The 25,537-nt window shown below is 40.9% G+C and overlaps 1 protein-coding gene across 5 annotated transcripts in view; it reads right to left on the reverse strand.

The window, feature by feature from the left end:
• Positions 1-6,062: 6,062 nt before the first annotated feature.
• The window catches only part of ptprub (protein tyrosine phosphatase receptor type Ub), a 282,304-nt gene continuing 262,829 nt past the window's right edge, over positions 6,063-25,537 (reverse strand). For all 5 annotated transcript variants that reach the window (XM_058084355.1, XM_058084359.1, XM_058084358.1 and 2 more), the window contains 5 exons: positions 21,589-21,903; positions 18,853-18,978; positions 13,497-13,654; positions 10,532-10,667; positions 6,063-10,457 (listed from right to left, as the gene is read on the reverse strand). In XM_058084355.1, coding sequence (XP_057940338.1) covers positions 10,395-10,457; positions 10,532-10,667; positions 13,497-13,654; positions 18,853-18,978; positions 21,589-21,903 — 798 coding nt within the window. In that variant the 3' untranslated portion in view covers positions 6,063-10,394. The remainder of the gene's footprint in view (positions 10,458-10,531; positions 10,668-13,496; positions 13,655-18,852; positions 18,979-21,588; positions 21,904-25,537) is intronic.

Genomic DNA, 25,537 nt, shown 5'->3' on the forward strand with positions numbered 1-25,537 from the left:
CTGATTATTTCAACTGTGCTGGTCTTTTCTTGAATAATTACAGTCGTCCCTCTTTTATCACAGTCATTCCAGACCTGACAGCGATAAGTTAGACCACTGAAACATGTTTATGACGTTCTAAATAATTTTTTTAACACTATAGAGCCCTGTAAACATGAAATAACACCCCTATAGTCACCTTTACACTGAATTTGAAATATATGTTTCAAACTAGCGTTGGCGTGACCTGTTCGCTCTCGCTCATAAACATATTACAACTTCAACGAGAGAAATATATGCGTTTTTAAATATATATATATATATATATATATATATTTTTTTTTTTTTAAAAACTTAAGGAACCACATATAGTTGGTGGGTAGACAAATTATTTTTTTCAGATTAAAATGAACAAAGCATTATTAGAGCCCTGTAGACATGACAAAACACGACTATAGTCACATTTATACTTTTTTTTTATTTACAACATATTGCACAACTGCAGGGTCTTGAGACACATGCTAACTCGCAAACTAGAGAGCTAGCGACCTAAACGGTAGCCCTCAAGTTATTTCCTTTAAACTTAAATAGCCAAAAACTTACCACTTCCACACGGATAGGGAGGATAACTATTAACAGTTATTTAACCTTTAACATGAACATTAATCAAACGTAATAATTTTTTCTGGGTACATGATACCATACAGCATCCATATCAAACTTGCGCGGGCCGCACTAACATTAAACTTTCATATCAAGGCGGGGGCCTCAAACTAGTGTCCTGCGGGCCACATTTGGCCAACGTGTGAAGTAGTTCTAAGTGAAGTATTTCTATAATGCCTCATATTAACTAACTTGCAAGATTTCATAGTGTATAGACTGGTCATATATTTCATCTCATTTCATATTATCTGCAAACTATTTGTTTGTTGTTAAAATGATGTATGCATGATGCACTGATGCATTAGCAACAAATATTTTTATTTCGATGCACTAAAATGAAGTGCGGCAAAATGCATCCCTTGTGTTTGCTCCACAGCCGGAAGATGAAATAAAAATAAGTCTGTTCCTCGTTGAAGTTTGTCAAGGATCCCCGTGAAAGAAGATTGATGTCACTCATTGCCTGGAAGCCTAGTTTTTCTGCTCTAAATAAAGCGAAGGCTAAAACAGTCCCTCCAACGGCTGACCTTTTTGATAGGGCCATCTCTCAAATGGATGGCAGCTACACATGCGATGCTTTAGCTTCACAAACCGAAAAGTGTCTCATCTTGACAAGCTTTACACCAAGAACATCTCCATATATATGTGCCTCCATCCTGAATGAGGCCGATGAGGAAATTTGTATGTAAAGACACAACAGAGAAGAAATAATACATGGAGTGGACTTCATTCATTCATTCATTCATTTTCTACCGCTTTTCCTCACAAGGGTCGCGGGGGTGCTGGAGCCTATCCCAGCTGTCTTCGGGCAAGAGGCGGGGTACACCCTGGACTGGTGGCCAGCCAATCACAGGGCACATATAGACAAACAACCATTCACACTCACATTCATACCTATGGACAATTTGGAGTCGCTAATTAACCTAGCATGTTTTTGGAATGTGGGAGGAAACCGGAGAAAACCCACGCATGCACAGGGAGAACATGCAAACTCCACACAGAGATGACTGAGGGTGGGATTGAACTCTGGTCTCCTAGCTCTGAGCTCTAAGCGCTAACCACTAGACCGCTGTGCAGCCTGAAAATGATACAGGCATGATTAATTTGCAGATTCTATTGGTGAATATTGGTGGCCAGCCAATCACAGGGCACATATAGACAAACAACCATTCACACTCACATTCATACCTATGGGCAATTTGGAGTCGCCAATTAACCTAGCATGTTTTTGGAATGTGGGAGGAAACCGGAGTACCCGGAGAAAAACCCACGCATGCACGGGGAGAACATGCAAACTCCACACAGAGATGGCCGAGGGTGGAACTGAACCCTGGTCTCCTAGCTGTGAGGTCCGTGCGCTAACCACTAGTCCGCCGTGCCGGTGGACTTAATATTAAAGACAAATAATTATTCCAGTTTATAACAGCAAAGGATAAGGACAATGATCTGGAGTCACACCCCCTGCACTACTGAATGTGTGGCAGTCTGCTTGTTGGCCTCGGCGGTCCTGCTTGGACAATCAACGCTCCCCTCTGTGATCACATGAGCCGTGACTTTTAGTGGACTGAGCAAAGAGCGTGCAGATAAGAGTTTACTGTGGCAATGGAAAGCGGGCGAGGAAACACGATGGACGCCGCCATCTGGCTTGTGCCATCATTGGCTTCGCTCGGCTGGCCGCAAAGCTGGAGCCACCTGTGTCGTCTGTCACAGTATCACACACACAGAGCACCGGGACTACTACACAAAATTGTGAGTTTGTGTTCGCGCTGAGTGTGTGTTATGAAATCATCACAAACCGAGTGTCTGGCAGATATCATGTGCATGAAACGCCATTTTTAATTAATATTATGAGATTTTAATGATTAGTTATGGTTCTTCATGCAAAGCTATGGTAAATTGACATATATCAACAATAAAGAAATATACCTATACACAGTGGTGTATTTTTTGCATATGTCAATGACAACACAACTGAACACAAAATGCAGTTTTGCTTTGGGAAAATATTCTGTGGTCAGAGAAAGACAAACAGTAAAATATGGTGGTGGTAGTGTGATGGTTTGGGGCTTTTTTCTAAAATACATGTAATAAGTGGACCCATGACTTCTACTCATTCATTTATTCATTCATTTTCGACCGCTTTTTCAAAATTGAGTTTTGCTTTGGGAAAATATTCTGTGGTCAGAAAAAGACCATCATACCAACAGTAAAATATGGTGGTGGTAGTGTGATGGTTTGGGGCTTTTTTTCCTAAAATACATGTGGAACCATGACTTCTACTCATTCATTCATTCATTTTCTACCGCTTTTTCAAAATGCAGTTTTGCTTTTGGAAAATATTCTGTGGTCAGAAAAAGACCATCATACCAACAGTAAAATATGGTGGTGGTAGTGTGATGGTTTGGGGCTTTTTTTTCTAAAATACATGTAATAAGTGGAAGCATGACTTCTACTCATTCATTCATTCATTCATTTTCTACCGCTTTTTCAAAATGCAGTTTTGCTTTGGGAAAATATTCTGTGGTCAGAAAAAGACCATCATACCAACAGTAAAATATGGTGGTGGTAGTGTAATGGTTTGGGGCTTTTTTTCTAAAATATATGTAATAAGTGGAACCAAGACTTCTACTCATTCATTCATTCATTCATTCATTCATTCATGGACAATTTGGAGTCGCCAATTAGCCTAGCATGTTTTTGGAATGTGGGAGGAAACCGGAGTACCCGGAGAAAACCCACGCATACACGGGGAGAACATGCAAACTCCACACAGAGATGGCCGAGGATGGGATTGAACTCGGGTCTCCTAGCTGTGAGGTCTGCACGCTAACCACTAGGCCGCCGTGCAGCCGTCCGTCACAATATATGTAAATATTGTTTTGATTATATACCATTTGATTATTAATTATTATTTTTTAATATTTGTATATATTATTATAATTAAGGATGCCCGCCACACAGCTAAAAGAACCGAGTTCGATTCCACCCTCTGCCATCTCTGTGTGGAGTTTGCATGTTCTACCCGTGCATGCATGGGTTTTCCAAATTGTCCATAGGTATGAATGTGAGTGTGAATGGTGTAAAGTGGTTAGTGCACAGGCCACACAGCTAGGAGACCCTGGTTCAATTCCCCATTCGGGCATTTCTGTGTGGAGTTTGCATGTTCTCCTTGTACTCTGGTTTTTGCATGTTTTTGTCCAAATTGTCCATAGGTATGAATGTGAGTGTGAATGGTTGTTTGTCTATATGTGCCCTGTGATTGGCTGGCCACCAGTCCAGGGTGTACCCCGCCTCTCGCCCGAAGACAACTGGGATGAATGGACACCCAGTAATCCGATCGGTACTGTCATGACAATTGTCGGCCCAATATCAGCATAAAAATGCGATATCGGAATCTGATTTTTTTCCCGATTTGCAACGAGGAAAAACTCCTCATATAAACATGGCTACTGTCCTGACAAAAAATATGATAGACTTGAGTGAACATGAAACCAAAGGCAAGGACATTTGCCTGCCTTATGATCAATAAAACAGCCTCCAATATTTGACTTAGCGGTACTTCCTGTACGTGATCCGCATTTGATAAGACATCATTAACAATAAAAGCAGATGAAGCATTTCATTTCTTATTAATAAAAAAAAAAACACATAGCCTTTGGATGTAATCTCACGTGCCTTCTTACTAGGCTCTATCAAAGTCTCTCCAGCTATTTTCCACACGTGAGCGGGCTCGGTTATCGCTCGCCAACCTTAGTAGCACCAGCTGGCGCCGTTAGCTGTCGGCCCTTCCTGCCATTTTAAGCAAACGTCTCCCGGGAATATACGCAGCTCCGAACTCACCAGGGAGGCCGAGAGAGGCTGACATCCATCTAGCCTGTTAGATGAGGAATGTAAGACGTCAAGCCCCCCACCCCCACCCCCGTAGGAGAACGATAAAGCTCAGCTGGATCCCGGCCCGATGATAACTTACCTTGCAACGGGACAATTCATTACACCATCGGAATTACATGATAAGATTCCAATTACGTGTTAATTTAAACCAAGGGGCAAGGATGAGCGGTTAAGGATGATGGAACACGCGGCAAAGGATTTCATGTTCTAATAGCTTTCTTCAGGTGAAATGGAAAAACGGAGAAAATCTCACCGACCGACGTGAAATAGATAAAGAAAAGTTAGCTGGGTCACATTGAATTATCATGTATTCTTACTGGGGGAGTGGAAAAGCTTCAAGTGAAGGGCACCTGAATGCACCAGTAGACAAAAGGGGAATTCATATGACCCGCGTTGTCTTAAAGAAGACACTGGGCGGTCTTGTCCTCTAATTAATGTCTTGTCTCTCTGCTAAACACTGGACGGCTTTTCCAGGAGTGCTGCATTATTCAACATGGAGGAGAGAGGAAGTCTGTGGTCTGGTGTCACCTTACAACGATGGACTCGGATGAGCAGGAGAGGAAAAGAGGAAAGTAATGGAATAGTGGAGATAGGGAGAAGCTAAAATAGGATATGACAAGAATAGCCATAAAAAAACAGTAGCATAGTCTTTGTTTGATGGGCTACTTCCTGGATCATGGAGGATGATATTATTAGTTATTGGGAGTAGAGAGGTCGTTTTTAATGTAGACATCTGAATCTGCAAATTAATCATGGCTGTATCATTTTCAGGCTGCACGGCGGTCAAGTGGTTAGCGCGTAGACCTCACAGCTAGGAGACCCGAGTTCAATCCCACCCTCGGTCATGTCTGTGTGGAGTTTGCATGTTCTCCCCATTCATGCGTGGGTTTTCTCCGGTTTCCTCCCACATTCCAAAAACATGCTAGGTTAATTAGCGACTCCAAATTGTCCATAGGTATGAATGTGAGTGTGAATGGTTGTTTGTCTATATGTGCCCTGTGATTGGCTGGCCACCAGTCCAGGTTGTACCCCGCCTCTCGCCCGAAGACAGCTGGGATAGGCTCCAGCACCCCTTGTGAGGAAAAAGCGGTACAAAATTAATGAATGATTGTATCCTTTTCACTTCTGGGGAGGGACAATTATCAAAGATAAAAATAAGTTGATCTGGGTATAAAAGTATGTTTTACACAGAAACTAACCCTAATGGTTCGGTACCAGACAAAAAAATTAAAAACATAAAAAAAAAAAAAACCATTTGAACATGCATCAGATTACAATTGAATGCATCCCATAATCAGTTCACAGTTCCACATGTCCAAAAGGAGTAGGAAGAAGCAAAGCTTATTAAATCCTACCCCTTCATCTGGTACATCTGGCAACTGTTACATTTGTTCACTTCCTGCTTTCCTAATATAGTTTAAGTCCAGCTGACAGTTGCTGGTTAAAACTTGATTGTGTAATCATCTCACCTTATATAACTTTCTATGAATTGTGTGTGTGTACTCAGGACACGACCTGGAATCAATGTCGACTTGATCATCCAAGTTTTTTTTTTGTTTTTTTTTAGATCAACCCGTCAAAAAATGCAATGGGTGCTTCTTTGGCTCTGTTTCATTTTCCGTAATCCAGAACAGCATTAATTGTCTCCCCACCTTTGCTCTTGATCAAAACGGAAGGTTGACAAGTGATCCATATGTATAGAGGAGAAACCTTCTGGAGTCAAAGACTAACCACAGGACGTACATATGTCCGGTTCTCTTTGTTTTTTTTTTCTGACACAATAATCAAGCATTTTTCCCCCCACCTTGTTCTTTTATTGTCAATCCTCCTTCAGAACAAAAACCATCCCCAGCTATGTAAATACACACATACACAATGCTCAGAAACACAGTAGTCATTGGGTGCATACAGAAACAAGTGAAGTTCAACACAACTGTCGTGTCGGAGCGCAGTCACAGAGTAAAAAGCTTTCGGGAATGGTAAAAGTACAGTGCACTCACTTGGTGTGGCTGTGGTAAAACACAAGGGTGCTTGTGAAATGACGCAGACAGATATGAAGTCAAACATGCTGCAACCCGTTCGGTTTTTCGGACGTCGATGTTAAAAACTGCCAAATAACTCACAAAATGTTATTTACAGCACATTCAGCTTGGTGGTTATGGTGTAGTCACTAATTGGGCAGACATAGTATATTATTCACAAAGTATTCACATAACAATGTACAGCTGTATATATATATATATAAATATATATATATATATATATACACATCCTCTCCTGAAAATCAGGCACTTCCTGTTCTACTCCGGTGATGGTATCGCCACCGGATGAACAGTAGCTACCTCATTCTTCTTCCTATATTATCATAAAGAATATGTTCCACATAGTCATTGTCATGATGTACGGAACTGTTATGTTTTTCTTCCATTCTGCCCGCAAAAATTCTCACATAGCTGCCATTTGTCAGCTTCGGTGCTTTTCAGGAGGTCTATTAGGGCGAGTCCACAAATGATATGATCAGCACCTTTTTTTTTTGAAAACCTGCACTTTATGTCGTGTCGGGGGAAATTCCCGAGTACTTTTTAATAGCGATAATGGATGACAATAATGGCTGAAAACACATAAAAGACTATTTCTACAGAGAAAAAAAAAATATTTGGAAAAAAACAGAGCATGGACAATATGTGTGTTTTACGGGTGTTTTAAAGCTGACGTGGATCATGCACTAAAACAGATGGCTCAATATCGACCAGTAGCACGGCTCCAATGGAGATACTGGAGATACTGGAGTTATATGGAGACCTCACTGTGATATTCTTCTCATTTTATACTTTCACAGATGGATCTGGTCTCCTTCCTCAATAGAGGGATTTACATTCACTCCCAAATATTATATAGGCATTTCATATGGAAACAGCTGGACATGATGTAACACGAGTTTCCCATTAACAACCAAGATGGCTGCCACTATTTAAATGGATTTCATGGTGGAATTAACATTAAAATTTTATTACTGAATTATAATGACTTTTAAAACATTTTACCACTAACAATTCCAAAGAAATTAGACAGCAAAGAGATGACATTGAATAACTAGCATAGTCATGCTGAGTGTTAGCACTTGTATAAAATTAATTATATAATCGAATAAATGAGAGTTTATGATATACAGTTTTCCCTCGTTTATCGCAGGGGATAGGTTCCCAAAATAGCCCACAATAAGTGAATAAATGGGGGGTACACCCTGGACTGGTGGCCAGCCAATCACAGGGCACATATAGACAAACAACCATTCACACTCACATTCATACCTATGGACAATTTGGAGTCGCCAATTAACCTAGCATGTTTTTGGAATGTGGGAGGAAACCGGAGTACCCGGAGAAAACCCACGCATGCACAGGGAGAACATGCAAACTCCACACAGAGATGGCCGTGGGTGGAATCAAACTCAGGTCTCCAAGCTGTGAGGTCACAAAAAAGATCAACACTTTATTTTTTAATTTTAATGATCAACCTAAGAGGTTGGACACAAGGAATAATTATGTGACTCGCGCATATTTTAATCATGGTTCGTTTCACTGTACTGTAGAGTTTTTGCGTCCTTGTTAAAACATACCATTGCAGTACTTGTCCTGTTGTCCTTTTATGCAATGGTGAGCATCCTGCTCTAACCTTTGGGCGAAAACCTTTGGTTGACATTAGCCACGTATACATGGACCCAAATATTCCAATTCCATTCGGGTTATTTGCTCAAACGGAAAGAATGTAACCTTTGTATACACCTCATTCCGAAAGAAAAGTGCCAATCCGAATGAATATATAATGGGATTCCCAGGGGTGGAATATTCCTTTCCCCAATCCGATTGAGGTATCTTGTACCCGCTCAAACGGAAAGTTGTCAGACTGCGTTCTATCTTCTTCTGTTGTTTATTGGCGGTTGGCAAGCAGCTTTCGTGTGCATTAGCGCCATCTGTGGAACAGAATCTAAACCCTTCTATACGCCATTCACAAGTCCAGTTTTATTAAAAAAGAAAATACATATCTATATAAAACATGTGCCGAGCTTAATTATAAAATATTAGCAAGATTGAACTTTATCTTTTCCTGTTCCCGGGTGCGTTCTTTCAGCGAATGCTGAGATATGACGTAACACGCAGCTCCAGACGTTCTTCAGTTTTAAAAATGGAGGCGAGCAATCGGCGCTGGACTGCTGCGGAAAGTTTGTTTTTGATTCAAACTAAATTTCAAGACTGGACTAAGGAAAAACTGGGAATACGGAGTTATTCCAACAAGTGAAAGAAAAACTGGAGGAAGTCGGTATCACGTGATGTTGGTGTTTACGCTTTACTGCGCATGCCCCATTGACTATTCTGGTTGATTATAGCGGCGCATGTAGACACGCCATTGGAATATTCCTTTTTCCATGTATACCATTGCTTTCGGAAAGGTCATTCGGAAAGATTCCATTCGGAAAGAGAAAAACTCCTCATGTAAACATGGTTATTGTAGGGTTTGTCACGGAGGAACTTGCAAACGTACAAAGATTTCAAGCTAGCGGTGACACGAGAGACTGACTGATAGTGGTCTACAGCTAATCAGGACGCAGAAGACAATGTCCTGTTCGGTCAAATGAGAGAGGGAAGGTAGAGACACTCAACTTCCTGCAATGTAATCTTTCCAAAAGGGCCAGACTCGGAGTTCATATGTTATAATAAGGTGAACCACGATAGAGCGAGGGAACACTGTATTTGCTCTCATTTTCTGTTTCTGTTCATAACAGAGAATGTTAGATTAAAAAAAAAAAAAGCATACAAAGAACAACTTTTAAAGCTGAATAGGATGTATGCCAGCCACCTCACGTTCCAAATTGCTCACTCCGCTGTGTATTATTTCATAATGTGACAATCTAATTCACATTTTCAGACTATTTTATGTTATTTTTCATTTCAAACTCACTTCAAACCACGTAGGACAACAATGTACCTTCATGCCACATTTGCTAACAATCCAAACAGGCATTTCTTCAACAGTATAAAAACAGAAAAGAGTCCAAATTTTTTTTTTTTTATCAAATAATGAAAGATATTTTTCATACCACTCCAGCACTGTAGGTGGTCGCCTCAACACGTTTTGTGCTCCTTGTTCTTTTCCCATTTTACAAGATACAATCACTTTGGAGGGAGTACATAGTGGGTGTAGGCATACTGTATAAGAACAAAGTAAATAGTATTAAAGTCAGTCATCGGGATTGGCACTGCGACATTATAAGTCATATGTGATAGCAATCTCCTGTGGCGGTCCAGAAAAAAGATCACCGGTAGACCACGTCCAACCAAATTTGGCAAAATGGGGGACATGGTTCTACTGGGTAATAATGTCTGCAGGACTGGCCTGGTTTGTCCACTTGTAGTCTTGGAATTGGCGTCTTATTGTCAGAGAATAAGGCAGTTTATGGTTTTCTAGATAAGCGGTGCCGCATCCACAGTGGACTCCTGTGAGATGAAGAAAAACTCTTGTTCTTTCGTCTTTGAATGAAACATGAAATCACAGCCAATGTAGCCCCTTTTTAGAATAAAATAAGTCAATTTGTGTAGCTTATAACATTGTTCTTCTTCTTATTATTTTTTTGGCTACAATAGCATTAAGTACAGAGGCAAAAATGACCAAGAAAAGCACAAAAATAAAAAAAAGGATAAAACATCACCACACACGGAAATCACAGCTGTACATTAAAGGTTCCAATTTCCAACCAGATTGTTTCCATTCTTGTTCTGCTTTACTTCATCCCAATAGTTTAAGTCCAAGCAGCGCATGTTGGGAGCCTCCAGGAGGCTTTTAATCAAGAACCTGGCATCTAGTTGCTATCTCCCCTCAAAGCAGTCCAAGTACTCCAAGATGAGGTCATAGCAGAATCGATACTGGTCCTGCGAGCAAATAGAATCGTAAGCATTGTGTTAGAGACTAAATACTTGGCTTTGCTTTTTTTAACAGCTCTCACCAGGGATTCCACCATGTTGGGTTTACAGTTGCGTAATGTTTTGACTGCGTAGAAGATATCCACCATGTTCTGGTACTGGATCATCTCCAGGAGAATGTTGCAGGCACAGAAGGTTCCACTGCGACCGCCGCCATTACTGGAGAGGATATATCAAATTAAAGAACTTTTCAACAACTCCAACGAGGAGTAGATCGGAGGGAAGTGGAAACTGCGATATATAATACAACATCATCCCGTGCTGTCCCATGTGTGTTTATTTGATCATTTCTTGCCATGTGTCCTCAAACGTTAAATAATCCTAATTTTATTTATGATTAGTTTTATGTTAATGCTAAAAAGCTAAAGTTCCCATGATGCTTAGAGTGCTGAAAACAGAAGCTAATATCACATGTTTTGGAATCTTCTGCAGCCGTGGTGTTTTGATCTTACAAATCTTAAGTCAGTTTGATCAAATGTAGAATCACCTCAGGTTGAGACATAAACATTCAGCAAATGTTGAACTCCAATGACGAGTATTGCTAGGAACACAGAGGTAGGTTGAATTGCAAGGTTTATAATGTCAACAAAGCACTTAATGTGCGGTTCCAGCAGCTGTTCAACTCCAATGACAAGTAATGCTAGGAACACAGAGATAGGTTGGATTGCAAGGTTTATAATGTCCGCAAAGCACTTAATGTGCGGTTCCAGCAGATGTTGAACTCCAATGACTAGTAATGCTTGGAACACAGAGGTATGTTGGATTGCAAGGTTTTTAATGTCCGCAAAGCACTTAATGTGCACTTCCAATGTGCGGTTCCCCTCTGATGTTGAACTCCAATGACGACTGATGCTAGGAACACAGAGGTAGGTTGGATTGCAAGGTTTACAATGTCTGCAAAGCACTTAATGTGCGGTTCCAATGTGCGGTTCCGGCAGATGTTGAACTGCAATGACGAGTGGCGCTAGGAACACATAGATAGGTTGGATTGCAAGGTTTATAATGTCTGCACAGCACTTAATGTGCGGTTCCAGCAGATGTTGAACTCCAATGACGAGTAATGCTAGGAACACAGAGATAGGTTGGATTGCAAGGTTGATAATGTCGGCAAAGCACTTAATGTGCGGTTGCAGCAGATGTTGAACTCCAATGACGAGTAATGCTAGAAACACAGAGGTAGGTTGAATTGCAGGGTTTATAATGTCAGCAATGTGCGGTTCCAATGTGCGGTTCCAGCAGATGTTGAACTCCAATGACAAGTAATGCTAGGAACACAGAGGTAGGTTGAATTGCAAGGTTTATAATGTCCGCAAAGCACTTAATGTGCGGTTCCAGCAGATGTTGAACTCCAATGATGAGTAATACTAGGAACACAGAGATAGGTTGAACTGCAAGGTTTATAATGTCCGCAAAGCAATTAATGTGCGGTTCCAATGTGCGGTTCTCTCAGATGTTGAACTCCAATGACGACTGATGGTAGGAACACAGAGGTAGGTTGGATTGCAAGGTTTATAATGTCCACAAAGCAATTAATGTGCGGTTCCAATGTGCGGTTCCAGCAGATGTTGAATTTCAATGACGAGTAATGCTAGGAACACAGAGGTAGGTTGGATTGCAAGGTTTATAATGTCCGCAAAGCACTTAATGTGCGGTTCCAGCAGATGTTGAACTCCAATGACGAGTAATGCTAGGAACACAGAGGTAGGTTGGATTGCAAGGTTTATAATGCCCGCAAAGCACTTCATGTGCGGTTCCAGCAGATGTTGAACTCCAATGATGAGTAATACTAGGAACACAGAGATAGGTTGAACTGCAAGGTTTATAATGTCCGCAAAGCACTTAATGTGCAGTACCAGCAGATGTTGAACTCCAATGACGATTAATGCTAGGAACACAGAGGTAGGTTGGATTGCAAAGTTTATAATGTCCGCAAAGCACTTAATGTGCGGTTCCAATGTGCGGTTCCAGCAGATGTTGAATTCCAATGACGAGTAATGCTAGGAACACAGACATAGGTTGAATTGCAAGGTTTATAATGTCCGCAACGCACTTGATTTGCGGTTCCAATGTGCGGTTCCAGCAGATGTTGAACTGCAATGACGAGTGACGCTAAGAACACAGAGATAGGTTGGATTGCAAGGTTTATAATGTCGGCAAAGCACTTAATGTGTGGTTCCAGCAGATGTTGAACTCCAATGACGACTGATGCTAAGTTAAAACTCGACCATTTCCTGTGAGTGGAATGTCTCCACAGTAAAGCAAGTCAAATCTAAACATGACTGACGTGAAAGGATCAACTAAGAAGTGTTTCTAACACTTTGACCTCCTTCAGTCAAATGAGCTAAGGAGAATATTGGAAATATACTACTGTTGCTAAAAGGACTAATGTGAATTACCACTTAAGTTGTCCAACATATTAACCTGCAAGATCAAGGCAGAGCAAACAAACAGTGTGAATAATCTAATAACCCTGTTACCTACAAGAAGGGGTGTTCAATAGTGCAGACACACTGTACACGCTGTTAGTGTACAGAAATGAGGAGCACTGAAGGACAATCCACTCACTCACTCTCCTGAGGCAAAGGCAGCAAAGGTAGCAGTGGAAGCCCCCGCAGCCAATAAAAGCAATTGGGGGGGATAATCAATTGTTGTCAGCACCGTGGCAGACCTGGATTTGCTGTTGTGAGAAGCGTCACATTTTTTATTAAGTCATAATTGATTTGATCTCCATAATCTCTTTCCCGGTTGTCGCGGGTAATACTGTGTGACATCGCTGAGTGATGCGCTTTTGGGTGGGGGCGGTCAGGGATGAACGTGGGATGTGTTGGCAATGCACTGGGCGGCCCAAATTCATATTCATCAACCAGTTGGTGCACTCTGTGGGATGGGGACAACTGAGGAGGTAGTGAGCGCACAATAATGTGCCATTCAAAAAACGACAATAACACATAATTTGCTGCCTACTAATGTAGCTGAAGGATTACGTACAGGCAGTGGACCACGGTGCGTCCTTCTCCGCACTCTCTTTGCCACTTGTGCACTTGAGCCAGCAGGTTGAGGAACGCCTTCTTGGAGTCAGGAACGTCACGATACGGCGACCAGCGCAGGAACTGGAACTGACACACCACCAACTGGCCCTCTTGGAGCTGAAGATGAGATACAAAAGTGCAAGCATGAGGATTGTGTAGTGAATTTCCTCAATGTAGGATTCCTGTTTTATAAATCAAATATTTTCTTCATTAAAGCTAATCTTTCTAGAGGTTTTAACATTGTTAGAGCTCTCTACACATGACATAACACCCCTATAGTCACCTATCATATTACCCCCCAAATACTAAGATACTAAGATACAAATACTAATACCAAATACAAAGTAAATAAGATACTTAAAACATATAAAAGTTGAGTGGCACGCGGACAGGAAGTCATGTTGGAAGTTCAGAGATGAGTTTCAGGTTGTCATGGGTAATGGTCGCAACAATAGCCTGTGTTTTTACTTGGGATTTTTAATAACAAATTATTGTGCCTGTTGTAAACCTTCCCATCCATCCATCCATGTCATGGGTTATGGTCGCAACAATAGCCTGTGTTTTTACTTGGGATTTTTAATAACAGATTATTGTGCGTGTTGTAAACCTTCCCATCCATCCTCTATCCATCCTCCATCCATCCATCCATCCATGTCATGGGTTATGGTCACAACAATAGCCTTTTTACTTGGGATTTTTAATAACAGATTATTGTGCCTGTTGTAAACCTTCCCATCCACCCACCCATCCATCCATCCATCCATGTCATGGGTTATGGTCGCAACAATAGCCTGTGTTTTTACTTGGGATTTTTAATAACAGATTATTGTCCCTGTTGTAAACCTTCCCATCCATCCATCCTCCATCCATCCATCCATCCATCCATGTCATGGGTTATGGTCACAACAATAGCCTGTGTTTTTACTTGGGATTTTTAATAACAAATTATTGTGCCTGTTGTAAACCTTCCCATCCATCCATCCATCCATCCATCCATCCATCCATCCATCCATCCATGTCATGGGTTATGGTCGCAACAATAGCCTGTGTTTTTACTTGGGATTTTTAATAACAGATTATTGTGCCTGTTGTAAACCTTCCCATCCATCCATTCACATCATTATTATTATTATTATTATTATTCATAATTACATGGGAGCCAGGCAACGACATTTCGTTGGCAATTTCACTGCTGTGTTATTGTGCAATGACAATAAAGAAAGTCTGTCCATCCATCCATCCATCCATGTCAATCCATGGTCGCAACAATAGCCTGTGTTTTTACTTGGGATTTTTAATAACAGATTATTGTTCCTGTTGTAAACCTTCCCATCCATCCATCCATCCTCCATCCATCCATCCATCCATCCATCCCACAGAGTGATAAAAATCACTTATTGAATTGGTAACTGCTCTGGCGTGGAGAAGGGGTAGGATTTAATAAGCTTTACTTCTTCCTGCTCCTTTTCAGACATGTGTAGTAATGAGGTGTTGTGTATGTATGTATGTGAGTATATATATGTATGTATATATATGAATATGTGTATGTGTGCTGCGTGTATATATATGTGTGTTTGTGTGTGTGTGTATATGTCCCATACTATTATATACTATGTAAGTATATAAATAGATATTGTAAGTGTATTGTATTGTAAGTGTATATGTGAGAAACATTAATGTAACATAGTATGCATGTCTGAAAGTGTTGTGGGGGACCCTGAACTGGTCGCCAGCCAATCACAGGGCACACAGTTGAACACAATCAAGTAATTGACTTACTGCTGTTAACATGTTATATTTGACTGCCCTAATTTATCCACACGTCTTTGGTGGGTATGTGTGTGACTAGTATGTAGCATGCTCCTACCACCTTGTGACGGGATTTCTTCTTGTTTTTCCCGCTGCATCTTGCAAGGGTCGTTTACTACTTGTATTTGCGCGTTCTCCCGACTGCCTGCTGGCATTCTCAGCTGTGCTCACTCAGCAGAGTGACTCTGAGATATATGGGTCTGCAGTCGTAAGGGGCGCCGAAATCCGCGTGTGTGTGTCAGAGAGAGAGTTTAAGAGGTCTCTGTGTGTTCATAACCTTGTCGTCAAGACTCGCGCCGAACACTTAGGGAGCAGCGGAGAACTGTAAGTCATGCAAATTGGGCTTGGCAAAGACATCAACGACACAGGAAGGAATAGCTTTCACACTGTGTGCTCTTTTGAAAAACTAGGACTCGAAGCCGCCACACCGCATATGCTTACCATGCATTTTGTTGACTTTCCCTGCCTAACTTTGTACCACCACTGCCGACAGGTGTGTGTGTTACATTTGTGTGATTTGAGTCCTCTGTGGGTGTGACAGCCGTGTGCACCGAGTGGCACATGTGTGAGACAGAGTGTCACGGCAAGGGCAGCTGACGGAGGAGGTGAGGATGCCAATCAAGACAGGAAGTTGCAATCGTGGCGAAAAAAAAAGGCGGCCGAGGGACATCTCACATGCAGATTTTTCTTTTGTAATTGGTTGACGGGGATCTTGAGTGGAATTTCTGCATGTGTTTATGCAGATTGCTTTGAACAAAAGAATATCTGCATATCCACACAATCAACATAATGAAGCGTGTCAAGACAAAATGAGCTAATATATGCAGATTTTACATTTTTTCTCTGAATGGAATACAGTTCATGCAAATATTATTCACATATTGCATTAAAGGGTGCCTGACATGATTTATCAACTTTGCTGTAATATGTTACATAATGTTTGGTATTAAGTTCTGCATTGTTTACTTTTGGAAAGTGAACGATAAATTCGCAAAAAATGACATTAGAGGTCATGGCATCACCCATGAAGAACTAGCGCTTGTATTTCAGCCTCATTTCCGCAAGTGACGCCATTAGGGTACTACCACTCAATTGCTTATGCTTTAATTATTGTTTTAAATTGGCTTCTTAATGAGCGCAAGGTTTTTATAGTTAGACGATTTTAATATAACATGTATAATGCTGGGGTGGCACGGTGGTCGAGTGGTTTGCGCAAAGACCTCACAGCTAGGAGACCAGGGGTTCAATTCCACTCTCGGCCATCTCTGTGTGGAGTTTGCATATTCTCCCCGTGCATGCGTGGGTTTTCTCCGGGTACTCCGGTTTCCTCCCACATTCCAAAAACATGCTAGGTTAATTGGCCACTCCAAATAGTCCATAGGTATGAATGTGAGTGTGAATGGTTGTTTGTCTATATGTGCCCTGTGATTGGCTGGCCACCAGTCCAGGGTGTACCCTGCCTCTCATCTTGTAGACAGCTGGGATAGGCTCCAGCAACCCCCGCGACCCTCGTGAGGAAAAGCGGTAGAAAATGAATGAATGAATGTATAATGCTTTGCAGCCTTGTCGCTATCATGGAATTGTGTCTAGAAGACATTATGTAAACAAGACGAGTTCTCGTTCAATCCAAATGTTTCTTCGAGACAGTGAAATGATCACTGCAAAGAAAAGAAGTGGGCGTCCATCTATCTCTTGTTCTGGCACTTGCTTCAGCCATTGTTGTCTTAAAATGTTGCAAAAGAAAAGTTACTGTGATAGTATGAGCATCCAGCAGCAACGCGACATTCTGGCATCACTGCTATTTGATTAACATACTGAATAAACATACCCAATCAAGTCGACGATATACCTGGAGAAGTGTGTGTTTACTCTGCTTTGGCTGTGAGGTTTCACACCGAGTACGTTATTATGAATTATAAATGTAACTTTTGCATCCTTCATACAGAGTTCCCTAGGCGGACATACTGTACGAACCCCAGGCAAAAGTGCCAACCACACGGTGACCGTGCACAAAAGTCCCATATTATCCAAAATTGACTTTTTAATGATGTTATGTTTATGATCAGGGGACACGCGGCCAAATGTGGCCCGCAGGACACCAGTTTGAGGCCCCCGCCTTGATATGAAAGTTTAATGTTAGTGCGGCCCGCGCAAGTTTGATATGGATGCTGTATGGTATCATGTACCCAGAAAAAATTATTACGTTTAATTACGATTAATGTTCATGTTAAAGGTTAAATAACTGTTAATAGTTATCCTCCCTATCCGTGTGGAAGTGGTAAGTTTTTGGCTTTTTCAAGTTTAAAGGAAATAACTTGGAGGCTACCGTTTAGGTCGCTAGCTCTCTAGTTTGCGAGTTAGCATGTGTCTCAAGACCCTGCAGTTGCGCAATATGTTGTAAATAAAAAGAGTATAAATGTGACTATAGTCGTGTTTTGTCATGTCTACAGGGCTCTAATAATGCTTTGTTAATTTTAATCTGAAAAAAATAACTTGTCTACCCACCAACTATATGTGGTTTCTTAAGTTTTTATTATTTGCTGTTTTATTATTATTATATTTATTTATGACTGATTGATTGATTTTATTTATTCTTGATTTGTTTATTTATTTTCATCTTATTTTTGTGCAGAAAAAAAATTAAGATATTTGAGAACAGTGGAATGTTTTATCAGCGCTTTTATTGTAGAAAATCGGAACCAAAGCACTGAAAAAGTTTGTATATTTTTCTGTTTTTTTTTCAGAAAAAAAATATTTTTCTGTTTTTAATAAATGCGTTTTTTTTTTTTTTTTTGAAAACCTGATGTGGCCCAGTCTCACCCAGACCCTAGCTCCAGTGGCCCCCAAGTACATTGAGTTTGAGACCCCTGTTTATGATCATCACCAAGATCATCTCCACCCCTTTCCGCATTGATATACCACCCCCTCTACCTGGCTGAGCCTGCCACAAACACACCTCATTAGCATGACAACTACAGACAAACAATGCCGTTTTCCCAGGAGGCTTCCTAAAAACACTTTCAAACTGTAATTCCTATCATAAAAGAAAAATTGAGGGAAACACTGCAGAGATTTACTGAAAATTGTTGAAAAATATACCTTAAATGAATAGCCTTTGCAGTACTAATAATGATCGAGTATATTTAGTCTATGATTAAGATTTCACTGACTAAAATGTGTAGCAAACAACAATCTGTGGGCAATATCTAAAAGTATTTTCATAAGAAGTGCTGTTTTGCAAGCACTGGGAAGCAAGATAAGATAGCGAGGCCAATGCCAAGTGATGCATTCAGGCTTTCAGTTGCCATGCACACAAAGTAGACGTATAGAAATTCAAATCATCTTCTCCAGACACTTTTTTTTTCCCCCACACACAAGCCACCAGTGCTTTGACTTTAAGATGAGTAACATTTTATTGACAGCTCATGTGTTTTTATGTTATCATAAAAAGTTATTATGAGTGTTATGTGTGTGTGTGGTTTTTTTTTAACCCTAAAGATGCTCACCCTTGTGACGTTCTTGACCCGAAACAGGCGTGTTATGACATCTTCATCAGCTGACATGGACAGAAACTCCACCTCCATGGGCCCATACTGCTGAAGACCAGGTTCTGGCCAGTACTGGACACACGGCTAGAAGTGGAAGACAGGTTCAATGTTATTGACTTCACCTAATTATTATTATGTTATGGTCCAGACACAATGGTAATGGTTTTATTTCATTTGAACATGCATCAGATTACAATTGAGTGCATCCCATAATGAGTTCACAGTTCCACATGTCCAAAAGGAGTAGGAAGAAGCAAAGCTTATTAAATCCTACCCCTCCATCTGGTAATTTTACAATCAGTAACTGTGCTACATTTGATCACTTCCTGCTTTCTTAATATATTAATTCATTCATTTTCTACCGCTTTTCCTCACGAGGGTCGCGGGGGTGCTGGAGCCTATCCCAGTTTTCTTCGGGCGAGAGGCGGGGTACACCCTGGGCTGATCGCCAGCCAATCACAGGGCACATATAGACAAACAACCATTCACACTCACATTCATACCTATGGACAATTTGGAGTCGCCAATTAACCTAGCATGTTTTTGGAATGTGGGAGGAAACCGGAGTACCCGGAGAAAACCCACGCATGCACGGGGAGAACATGCAAACTCCACACAGAGATGGCCGAGGATGGAATTGAACCCCGGTCTCCTAGCTGCGCTAACCACTCGACCGCCCTGCCGCCCCTTTCTTAATATAGTTGAAGTTTATTTATTTATTTATTATTATTTATGTTGGGTTTTTTTTTTTGGTTTTGGGTTTTTGGGTTACAATGAAGTAACTGAACATATGATGCTTATTGGTAGCAAGAAAAACATAAATTATGTACTATATATAAAGAACTTTGATGACAAAAACACAGCAGTAATGTATGGTTCCATGCACCCACAACGTATCCTCCAATTATTTGTCATATATTATGCATAGAACATAAACCACATGCAATTATTTCAACAAACAAGGACATTTCTCATGATAAAAAAAAAGTGTAAAGAAAGCTAGTTTGGTATATCGGGAGGAGCTGATAGGATTATTCCATTCTGTTTGAGCAAGGAAGTGAGTCTATATTTCATAACAGCCGTGGAGAAACAGGAGGTGCGGGGACCCGGCACGTTGCTGTTAATAACAACTGAGAAGAAGAATGAGCTGGGAGCAGTAATGTTCTTTACGAGATTGCAACAAGAAATTAACTCCACAAGCGTGTTCATATTAGTCTTGTGTTGCCAAAAGTTACGTCGATCAGGGAGCAGCCAAAAAGTTTCACAATGGAAAAATATTCCACACCTGACGATTTTCTCAATTGACTCAACGTATTGCAGTTATTGCATATTATTTTATAGAGGCAAATAAAAGTGGAGACATTGCAATGGGTTACATTTAAACCATTTTTACGTCTGTATGAGTGAAGCCTTTCCACAAGTGTTGTCAGACTGATTTAATATTAATTTAAGATTAATGATTTCGATTGAACAGACCTGTGAAACAATAAAATATGAATTTCCAATTCTGACTGAGCCAAGTCGGATTATGCAAAAAGCTCGATGTGCAAATGCGGGTGTTACGGGTGAAGCAGTCTATTATCAAGTCTCGAATTTTTAGAAGGTGTTTCATTATTTTCTTACATTTTCAACATTTTTCACCTTTTCCATGTGGGTGATATTTCCTGGCATTTTGCTGCTATGCCACCAAACGGAATGAAAAATCCAGCACGGAATCGTGCAGGAGATAGAAGACATATGCTAGGAGATTGAAAAAGTGGAGCGCCAACAAAAAGAAGCCTGAGATGTGACTGGAGGGCAGTGCAAGCCTATTCTCCAGAGATGTAACTTGAGGAGGGGGAAGGAAAAAATGGGGCGGGTGTTATCTAGTTGTGCCTTGAGATCAATGTGGTCAGGGATCAAAGCCTGACAAAATGGCATGAAGGAACTAATCCCAAGCACAGTACGATGCAGAAAGAATCATGGCAGAGAAAAGTTTCAAGCCAAGTTTCATGGAAAAAACCGACACTCATATATGAGAAATGTACATTTTCCCATAAAGCTAATCAATTAACTGGATGAGATGATCCACCAGATGAGATTTTAACATTAATTTCCTAAAAAGTACAATTAAAAATATGACTGCACAGCCTATACCAGCTGTCTTAGGGCGAGAGGCGGGGTACACCCTGGACTGGTGGCCAGCCAATCACAGGGCACCTATAGACAAACAACCATTCACACTCACATTCATACCTATGGACAATTTGGAGTTGCCAATTAACCTAGCATGTTTTTGGAATGTGGAAGGAAACCGGAGTACCCGGAAAAAAACCCACGCATGCACGAGGAGAACATGCAAACTCCACACAGAGATGGCTGAGGGTGGAATCAAACTCGGGTCTCCTAGCTGTGTGCATGCTATGTGCCCTGTGATTGGCTGGCGACCAGTCCAGGATGTACCCCGCCTCTTGCCCGAAGAGAGTAAGCTTATCGCTTATCGCTTATCGCTTATTCATTGATTTTCTATCCTCACGAGGATAAGCGGTAGAAAATGAATGAATGAATGAGTCCCGATGCCATAGTTGCCATAGTCTTGATTGGCTTCTGGCTTTTCTCCAAACAAGGAATCTCATGGTGTTTTATTCTCGACGAGATCTCGCGACACCCCTAATAACATCAATGAAAAAACAGTACGTAAGACTTTGACCTCACCCAGGCTGAGTTGGACTGATTCAGTTGGTTGAGCATGACCACGGCTGTGCAGCCATAGTCGAAGACCAGCCTCCAGAAGTCGGCCGTGGTGCCGGGCAGAGGGTGAGGGGTGACAATGAAGGCGGCTTGCTGGTGGAAGCTGTCTGCCAGAGCGGCATTGATGTAGTTGTTGCTCTCCCCTTCTGTTGTTACAAGGAAGGCCAGGGCCCGATCAGGTGGAAGAACATCCATGCTGCGATTTTTCTCTCGGTTTCTTGGCAACAGAGCGATGCTGCACTCCTCTACGTCCACGTGGGGAGTCACAGAATTCAGCGTCTACAAATGGTGAGTTCGGGAAAGAAGAAAGTGTCAACAGACTGTAGGGAAGGAAAATGCACAACGATGAGCCAATTCAAGAAACAATACAAGCAGTTGATGTTTGCTAAATACAAGGATGAAGAGTCTTGAAGAGTCATGATGTGCTATACATATCACTATATTGACACTTACTATGGTACCTATTATGTCACTATCCACATATACATGGACCCAAATATTCCAATTCCATTCGGGTTATTTTCTCAAATGGAAAAAATCTAGCCTTTGTATACACCTCATTCCGAAAGAAAAGTGCCAAACTGAATGAATATACAATGGGATTCACAGGGGTGGAATATTCCTTTCCCCAATCCGATTGAGGTATCTTGTACCCGCTCAAACGGAAAGTTGTCAGACTGCGTTCTTTCTTCTTCTGTTGTTTATTGGCGGTTGGCAAGCAGCTTTCGTGTGCATTAGCGCCATCTGTGGAACAGAATCTAAACCCTTCTATACGCCATTCACAAGTCCAGTTTTATTAAAAAAGAAAATACATATCTATATAAAACATGTGCCGAGCTTAATTATAAAATATTAGCAAGATTGAACTTTATCTTTTCCTGTTCCCGGGTGCGTTCTTTCAGCGAATGCTGAGATATGACGTAACACGCAGCTCCAGACGTTCTTCGATTTAAAAAAATGGAGGCGAGCAATCGGCACTGGACTGCTGCGGAAAGTTTGTTTTTGATTCAAACTAAATTTCAAGACTGGACGAAGGAAAAACTGGCAATACGGAGTTATTCCAACAAGTGAAAGAAAAACTGGAGGAAGTCGGTATCACGTGATGTTGGTGTTTACGCTTTACTGCGCATGCCCCATTGACTATTCTGGTTGATTATAGCGGCGCATGTAGACACGCCATTGGAATATTCCTTTCCATGTATACCATTGCTTTCGGAAAGGTCATTCGGAAAGATTCCATTCGGAAAGAGAAAAACTCCTCATGTAAACGTGGCTATTGTACTTCAGTACGTGCAAAAATGTTTTTTAAATAAAAATAAATAAATAAAAACCAACTATATTAGGAAAGCAGGAAGTGAACAAATGTAACAGTTACTGATTGTAAAAGTACCAGATGGAGGGGTAGGATTTAATAAGCTTTGCTTCTTCCTACTCCTTTTGGACATGTGAAACTGTGAACTGATTATGTGATGTTATGTTCAAATGAAATAAAACCATTACCATTACCAATAAATGTAAGCAGAATTTACCGGAAGTTGGTAAAAAAATGACAGCTTTTGCACTCGGCAGAAGTCATAAAAAAGGGCATTCATTAACAGACAATATGAATAATAAAACTAAGCAAGCAGTTTTCTCTGTGCTGGTAGAAAGCAGTGACCTTATTGGATGCCGGGGATGCTTTCAACAACAGACACTGTGGGGATAGGCCCACAGCATCAATGCAAGGCATGTTTGTAATTAGGGTGTTGCACTAGCTGCACATGTTCCTAATCCCAAACATACGTCCTCCATAATTCCTATGTAGAGCATAAGGATAAAAGCGCATCAAATTAAAGGAAGTGCATGAGCCTTCCCCAGTATCCCTTTGAAATGCTAAACCTAGAATGAGTGCGGCTGGTGGTCTATGAAAGCGCTGCAGCAGCAGCAGGAGGAGGAGGAAGCGAGTAGGAGGCAAGAGGAGCATGTGAGAACACAGCTGGTTCTCTTCTCTCCTTATCAACATCTAATAAAAATGTGCAGCGGCCGCCCTGCTACCAACCAGAGGATTTTAATACAGTCAAACAGTGAAGTGGCACTATCATCCTCCTGCACAAATACATAGCACACGTCTGATGCATGCACACAAACAAGCTCATTAAACTACTTCCTGCTCTCTTTGTTCATTTCAAAAATGTCTGCGCTTTCTAGTCATTTTATACAATAGAGCAGCTGCTCCGGTCTATCTATTGTAAACTGGAATTATTGTATATAATGAATATAAGAAAATAGCGTTGTGAAAAAGTGTTTGCCCCCTTCCTGAGTTCTTATTTTGTGCATGTTTGTCACACTTAAATGTTTCATTTGTTCATTCATTTGCTGCCACTTATCACGGGGGTGCTGGAGCCTATCCCAGCTGTCTTCGGGCGAGAGGCGGGGTACACCCTGGACTGGTGGCCAGCCAATCACAGGGCACATATAGACAAACAACCATTCACACTCACATTCATACCTATGGACAATTTGGAGTGGCCAATTAACCTAGCATGTTTTTGGAATGTGGGAGGAAACCGGAGTACCCGGAGAAAACCCACGCATGCACGGGGGAAAACATGCAAACTCTACACAGAGATGGCCGAGGGTGGAATTGAACCCTGGTCTCCGCTAACCACTCGATCACCATGCAGCCCCTTAAATGTTTCAGATCAACAAAAGCATCTTTAATGCACAAAATATATCAAGGTGGCTCGCCACATCTGTGCTACCTGCTAGTAATTTTTTGACATTTCATTCTAACATCATTAAAGTCGTTTACACAAAATCTAGGCAGTTGTTTTGCATTTTGTTCCCTTAGTGTGCAGAAAATGAACCGCATCCTGACCTTAATCCAGGAGTGTCAAACTCATTTTCTTTGAGCACCACATTGCACAGTAATGGCTGCCCTCAGAGGGCCACTTGTAGCTGTCAGTATCTACGCATATAATATTATGACACAATTGCCCAAGCATTTTGATGATTAGATTTTTTTTTTTTTACTCTCAAATTGATGGCTATCTTGCTTTGAAATTAGATGAGAAATGTCAAGGTGACAAGCTACATTCAAGTAGATACTTTTAACAACAAAAAAATGCTTGGAATAGCTTGCTGCATGTTCAGATACTAGTAACATGGAGCAGGGGTCTCAAACACAGGACGCTAGTTTAGGCCCCTGCTTTGATATGAAAGTTTAATGTTAGTGTAGCCCGCATCCAAGTTTGATATGGATGCTGTATGGTATCATGTACCCAGAAAAAATTATTACGTTTGATTAATGTTCATGTTAAAGGTTAAATAACTGTTAATAGTTATCCTCCCTATCCGTGTGGAAGTGGTAAGTTTTTGGCTATTTAAGTTTAAAGGAAATAACTTGAAGGCTACCGTTTAGGTCGCTAGCTCTCTAGTTTGCGAGTTAGCATGTGTCACAAGACCCTGCAGTTGCGCAATATGTTGTAAATAAAAAGAGTATAAATGTGACTATAGTCGTGTTTTGTCATGTCTACAGGGCTCTAATAATGCTTTGTTCATTTTAATCTGAAAAAAATAATTTGTCTACCCACCCAACTATATGTGGTTTCTTAAGTTTTTATTATTTGCCGTTTTATTATTATTATTATTATATTTATTTATTTATTACTGATTGATTGATTTTCTTTATTCTTGATTTGTTTATTTATTTTTCATCTTATTTTGTGTAGAAAAATAAAAAGTAAGATATTTGAGAACAGTGGAATGTTTTATCAGAGCTTTTCTTGTAGAAAATCAAAACCAAAGCAAAGTTTATTCATTTTTCTGTTTTTAATAAATGCGTTTTTGTTTTTTGTTTTTTTTGGAAAACCTGATGCGGCCCAGTATCGCCCAGACCCGAGCTCCAGTGGCCCCCAAGTAAATTGAGTTTGAG

Source organism: Doryrhamphus excisus, chromosome 10 (genome assembly GCF_030265055.1).
Source record: "Doryrhamphus excisus isolate RoL2022-K1 chromosome 10, RoL_Dexc_1.0, whole genome shotgun sequence".
NCBI lineage: Eukaryota > Metazoa > Chordata > Actinopteri > Syngnathiformes > Syngnathidae > Doryrhamphus > Doryrhamphus excisus.